The 6,197-nt window shown below is 37.2% G+C and overlaps 1 protein-coding gene across 1 annotated transcript in view; it reads right to left on the reverse strand.

Annotated features, from left to right (window-relative positions):
• LRRK2 (leucine rich repeat kinase 2) overlaps positions 1–6,197 on the reverse strand; it is a 186,508-nt gene that overhangs the window by 77,023 nt on the left and 103,288 nt on the right. Inside the window, 1 exon segment of the mRNA XM_027768596.1 lies at positions 2,314–2,515. Coding sequence (XP_027624397.1) covers positions 2,314–2,515 — 202 coding nt within the window.

Here is a 6,197-nt window from a genome sequence, read left to right on the forward strand (position 1 = left end):
AATATTTCAATTCTGGCAGGCTCACCGGCCCTGGGTCATCTGGAAAGGACTATTCTACAAAGCAATCCAGTGAGTTTATAGGGCTGGGAATGCAACAATGGATTAAGTACTGAACAGAGAAATTTAGATCCCACATGGCCCACCAGGGTTCAAGTCCTGGCCTCAGAAGCTTGAAAATCACACCAGCGAGCACACGCACGTCCAGACCCTGACAGGGTGGAGAATTGGAGGCAAAGGATTGAGATGTGACCAAATCCCATTCAAAGTTGCTTTCTCTCTCGTGCACATGTTGTATCCTCTGGCATGAGGAAAGAGAGAGAGAGAGAGAGACAAAGAGAGAGAGAAAGGAAAGAAGGTAGGAAAGAAGGAAAGGAGAAGAGTTTTCAAAACTGACATGCCAGAAAAATAAACCCATTAGTAATGTATACCTCTCTTTAAAAAGCATCGCCATTTCTCAAAGCATTTTTCTTACTTCCTAGTATAAAACTTTCATCCAAATTCATTTATACGTGCCCAGAGAAAACTGGTCTTACTGATGGAGAGTGCTATGTTGCTTTTAGGCAAAAGCAGTATGAATTCAGCTCAACCAGCTACTTTATACTTTGCTTCAACTTAACTCAGGCTTTTATAAAACTAATGTAACTAACTCCCCCACACCAACTACTTTGAAAATGTGATATACACTCTGGCAACAATGACAAAAACGAAAACTACTGAAATATTTGAGGTAACAACAAAGTTCTTTTAAGTATAGGAATAGTCTCAAAAGAAAACCCTCTGGATAAAGACATTAGTCGGATAAATAAATTGTGTGTATTTGGTGTTTTTTAAGTTATGTTACTCTCTAATCATATATCTAAAGGGGAGTAGAAGAATCTGCAAACAAATATCATATTTCTTACAGAAAACACCAACTCCAACTCATCATCAGAAACACCTTCTATTTTCTGTCATGTATGTGTACTGAAAGATACAAACATACAAATTCTCTCCCTAGGCACCACAAAGACCAACACATTCATAAATGACTCATTAGGTATGGGATAGGAGTATAATCCATAGAAATAGAAGAGAACTAAGCTCACTAGCCAACATGCAGTTATAACCAGGGAGAACACAAAATGTATCATTCAAACTGGAAAGTTTTTCACCATGTAATGAGACACAATTAATAATTATGCTGAACTGCCCGGACCAGAGAGGACTCAATTATAATCCACGATCATGATCATTAGTGCTAATGAGCTAAGCCAACAGGGACTAAATGAAATTCACCATTATGTTTCTCATACCAAACTATCCAGGGTGTTTTTGATAGCAGTATTCTCTGTGCTCTTTAGAACTAGGGAAGATTTCTTTTTCCTGCCAAGTATTGAGAATCAATACTTATTCTCTGATAAGTGATTTATCTGCGTTTTATGAACATTGGCATATCAGAGGAGAACTCTGGACATTCAAAGCATTAAGTCCTAAATTAAAAACAGAGTTTGTATGAACTAAGTAATTATTTAGACATTGCTGAAACCAAATTAGTGGTCTTGACAACTAAATGAAAAAGCTGTCTCACTATACTGAGGGACAAAACCTAGAGTGGGAATCACGTGAAAAGAGAATGGAGGGGCTGGATCAATGGTTCTGCAGTGACTCCTACTGACGCAATGCTAGACCCATAAGGAAGACAGCAGGGTCTGTTCCCTGGATAACCTGTACACTATGGGCTCATGTCCCCATGATCCTGATTGGCTGGGAAGGTAATGGAAAGATTACGGTCTAAAAACTTGTTGAGTGTGCTTCTCTCTCTCTCTCTCTCTCTCTCTCTCTCTCTCTCTCTCTCTTGGAAGACAGCAGGATTAGCCACTCCAGCAGTTGTGTCAACACAATCACTTCTCTAAGTGCCCCAGGTGATTCTCTCTTGTGGTATAAAAACAACTTTAACATGCACTAAATTCACTTGATACTGCGAAGCAATATGGTAGTGCTCATGGGTTCCAAACCTTTTGAATACTAAAGCCAAACCTTCTGAATACTAAAGCCATTTTCTGAATACTAAATCCATATGTTTTAACCCTGGCTCAAGGACTCTTTCCACTATGTCCTTAGATGAGTTCTAAATGTCATTTTTTATGACAGGATATATGATTCAAAGTCCATGCCCATTATGATTTTCCAAAAAGAGAAAAAGCAGAGATCTGTTAATACATTTTATAGATATGCTCTTAAATTTGGATTAAATTTGACACAAGTTTTCAGCGACATTTTTATAAATTATTTTAACCAAGCTTGGAAAAGAAAATAAGAAACAAACACACAAACCTGATTCATTTAGGAAGTGAACTGCATGAGGAAGCTCATTTTCATCTAACTGGAGCTGATTTACTTTCACTAGTTGTAATAATTTTTTCCGGTCAATTACAGGAAATTCAATTGGCACATTTTTACGCTCTGATAAAATGATTTTCTCAAGTTCCACATAGCAGTCTGGAATAAGCTGCCCAACCACAGGCTGATCTCGGATCTATGAAATTACAAATGACAAGCTGTAAAAATCTATTTTAACCAACTATCTATCAGTCAATTGGTAAATTCAGTGCTAATAGATTTTACAGAAATGAGTACATCATTCAGAAGTATATACTTGAAGAAAGCCCATATGTGGATGGAAAACTATTTAAATTTCAAGGAATTAAGAAGATGAAATTAAAATAAAATTATAGACACAGAGGCCATTTAAGAAAGAACTGACAAATAAAATAGTAGGGAGGTATTTATCTGGCTATCCATAATTTTCATGGCAAGACCTAAGTTAAGTCACTAACCACAAAGGAGGATTTTCTAAGACATTAAAGTTAATGAGCAATAGATACATTAACGTTAAAAAAATCGTAAATATTACAAGAGCATGTAGGCATAGTTATTAGACAAAAACACTCATACTCCAAGGTAAAATATTAAATGTTATGGTTATTTAAAAACTGTTATATTGGTGGGATGTATATATCAATAGTAAAGTCTGGAGATATAAAAGCTTCTCATTCAGACCTGTGCTTTCTCATGGCATCTTCAACTTGGGAAAATGAAAATCATTTACAACACTAATGAGTCTGATGATAACTATTCTGTTAGACTTAGAAACTAATCACTGTCTATGAATTGAGGCATATATACATTTTTTAAAAGAATAGCCATAATATGATAATTTCTATAAGAAAAATATTTTCATTTTTTTTGCTATGAGGCACATGCGCTTGCCAGAAAGACAGAGAGAGACAGAGAGACAGAAAGCGAGAAATCACCCCCCAGGGGGGATGGCCATGCCATAATCCCTTCTCCTCCATTCTCCTCTCAGGATCTTGGGCACTCAAAACCACCAGATCCAGGGCTTGAACCGCAGTCAGCTACATGGGAGTTCAGCAATATAATCATTACACCAACTGCTGGTCCCCAAACTTTCTTTAATCTAATTTTATTATAAATAGAAGTACAATTCCAATTGAAACCAAAATGCCTTCAAGAACCACCAGATGGCAAACTCTCTCTATTTTTGGACCTATGAAAACTATACTATTCATGACAATATCTATCAGAATTTCTACTTAAATTCTTAAACATATTACAAATAGAATTTGAGTTTCATTCAGCACACATTAACACAAAAATCTGACCTACTTTTTTTCTGCCTGTAACGGGGGTCTTAAAGAGCCTGACTTAGAGCAGCCATAACCATTGCTTCCATATTTACCTGCAAATGGTCATTCAAAAACTGTTTTCAGGTATTCTGTGTCACAGAAAGTTAAATATAATTCTACTAACCTTCATCTTTCATATTCCCTCTATCATTTATAAATTAAGAAGTAATAAAACTTCAGATTTAAGTGTATGTTTTAACCTAAGGACAAAAACCTACGTACAGAAGTCAACAAGGGTTCTAACAGGGAGCAAATCAAGTATCAAGGGGTGGATTTTATAGGGCTGGGTCACAGGGCCGCAGAGGGAGCCTGCTCTGCTAGTGGGCTGGGCAAGGTTGAAAGGAGTATTGTTGGTATCAAACTCAGCTTTGTCCTGCTTCTCCTTTCTGCTTGGCTATCAGATCACCAACAGGCTAAGCCAAATTAAAAAGCAAAAACGTTTATCCTAAAGCATCTGCATAGATACCTGTCAATAAGACATTAAAGAAGACAGAAAAAGATTAGAAAAGAGTCCAGTTAAACGAAAAGATGAAAAACAAAGGAGAGAACAAAAGAAAATGATCAAAAGCTGCTATTTGAATCCAGGTTGAAACACCTCAGAAAGGAAAGAATATTTCAATTCTGGCAGGCTCACCGGCCCTGGGTCATCTGGAAAGGACTATTCTACAAAGCAATCCAGTGAGTTTATAGGGCTGGGAATGCAACAATGGATTAAGTACTGAACAGAGAAATTTAGATCCCATATGGCCCACCAGGGTTCAAGTCCTGGCCTCAGAAGCTTGAAAATCACACCAGCGAGCACACGCACGTCCAGACCCTGACAGGGTGGAGAATTGGAGGCAAAGGATTGAGATGTGACCAAATCCCATTCAAAGTTGCTTTCTCTCTCGTGCACATGTTGTATCCTCTGGCATGAGGAAAGAGAGAGAGAGAGAGAGACAAAGAGAGAGAGAAAGGAAAGAAGGTAGGAAAGAAGGAAAGGAGAAGAGTTTTCAAAACTGACATGCCAGAAAAATAAACCCATTAGTAATGTATACCTCTCTTTAAAAAGCATCGCCATTTCTCAAAGCATTTTTCTTACTTCCTAGTATAAAACTTTCATCCAAATTCATTTATACGTGCCCAGAGAAAACTGGTCTTACTGATGGAGAGTGCTATGTTGCTTTTAGGCAAAAGCAGTATGAATTCAGCTCAACCAGCTACTTTATACTTTGCTTCAACTTAACTCAGGCTTTTATAAAACTAATGTAACTAACTCCCCCACACCAACTACTTTGAAAATGTGATATACACTCTGGCAACAATGACAAAAACGAAAACTACTGAAATATTTGAGGTAACAACAAAGTTCTTTTAAGTATAGGAATAGTCTCAAAAGAAAACCCTCTGGATAAAGACATTAGTCGGATAAATAAATTGTGTGTATTTGGTGTTTTTTAAGTTATGTTACTCTCTAATCATATATCTAAAGGGGAGTAGAAGAATCTGCAAACAAATATCATATTTCTTACAGAAAACACCAACTCCAACTCATCATCAGAAACACCTTCTATTTTCTGTCATGTATGTGTACTGAAAGATACAAACATACAAATTCTCTCCCTAGGCACCACAAAGACCAACACATTCATAAATGACTCATTAGGTATGGGATAGGAGTATAATCCATAGAAATAGAAGAGAACTAAGCTCACTAGCCAACATGCAGTTATAACCAGGGAGAACACAAAATGTATCATTCAAACTGGAAAGTTTTTCACCATGTAATGAGACACAATTAATAATTATGCTGAACTGCCCGGACCAGAGAGGACTCAATTATAATCCACGATCATGATCATTAGTGCTAATGAGCTAAGCCAACAGGGACTAAATGAAATTCACCATTATGTTTCTCATACCAAACTATCCAGGGTGTTTTTGATAGCAGTATTCTCTGTGCTCTTTAGAACTAGGGAAGATTTCTTTTTCCTGCCAAGTATTGAGAATCAATACTTATTCTCTGATAAGTGATTTATCTGCGTTTTATGAACATTGGCATATCAGAGGAGAACTCTGGACATTCAAAGCATTAAGTCCTAAATTAAAAACAGAGTTTGTATGAACTAAGTAATTATTTAGACATTGCTGAAACCAAATTAGTGGTCTTGACAACTAAATGAAAAAGCTGTCTCACTATATTGAGGGACAAAACCTAGAGTGGGAATCACGTGAAAAGAGAATGGAGGGGCTGGATCAATGGTTCTGCAGTGACTCCCACTTACGCAATGCTAGACCCATAAGGAAGACAGCAGGGTCTGTTCCCTGGATAACCTGTACACTATGGGCTCATGTCCCCATGATCCTGATTGGCTGGGAAGGTAATGGAAAGATCACGATCTAAGAACTTGTTGAGTGTGCTTCTCTCTCTCTCTCTCTCTCTCTCTCTCTCTTTCTTCCTCACCCCTCACTCTCATAAAATAAATAAATAAAACTTTAAAAAGGGGACCAGCAGATAGTGTAATGGCTACA

This window comes from Tupaia chinensis, unplaced genomic scaffold (genome assembly GCF_000334495.1).
Source record: "Tupaia chinensis unplaced genomic scaffold, TupChi_1.0 Scaffold146971_1, whole genome shotgun sequence".
NCBI classification, from domain to species: domain Eukaryota; kingdom Metazoa; phylum Chordata; class Mammalia; order Scandentia; family Tupaiidae; genus Tupaia; species Tupaia belangeri.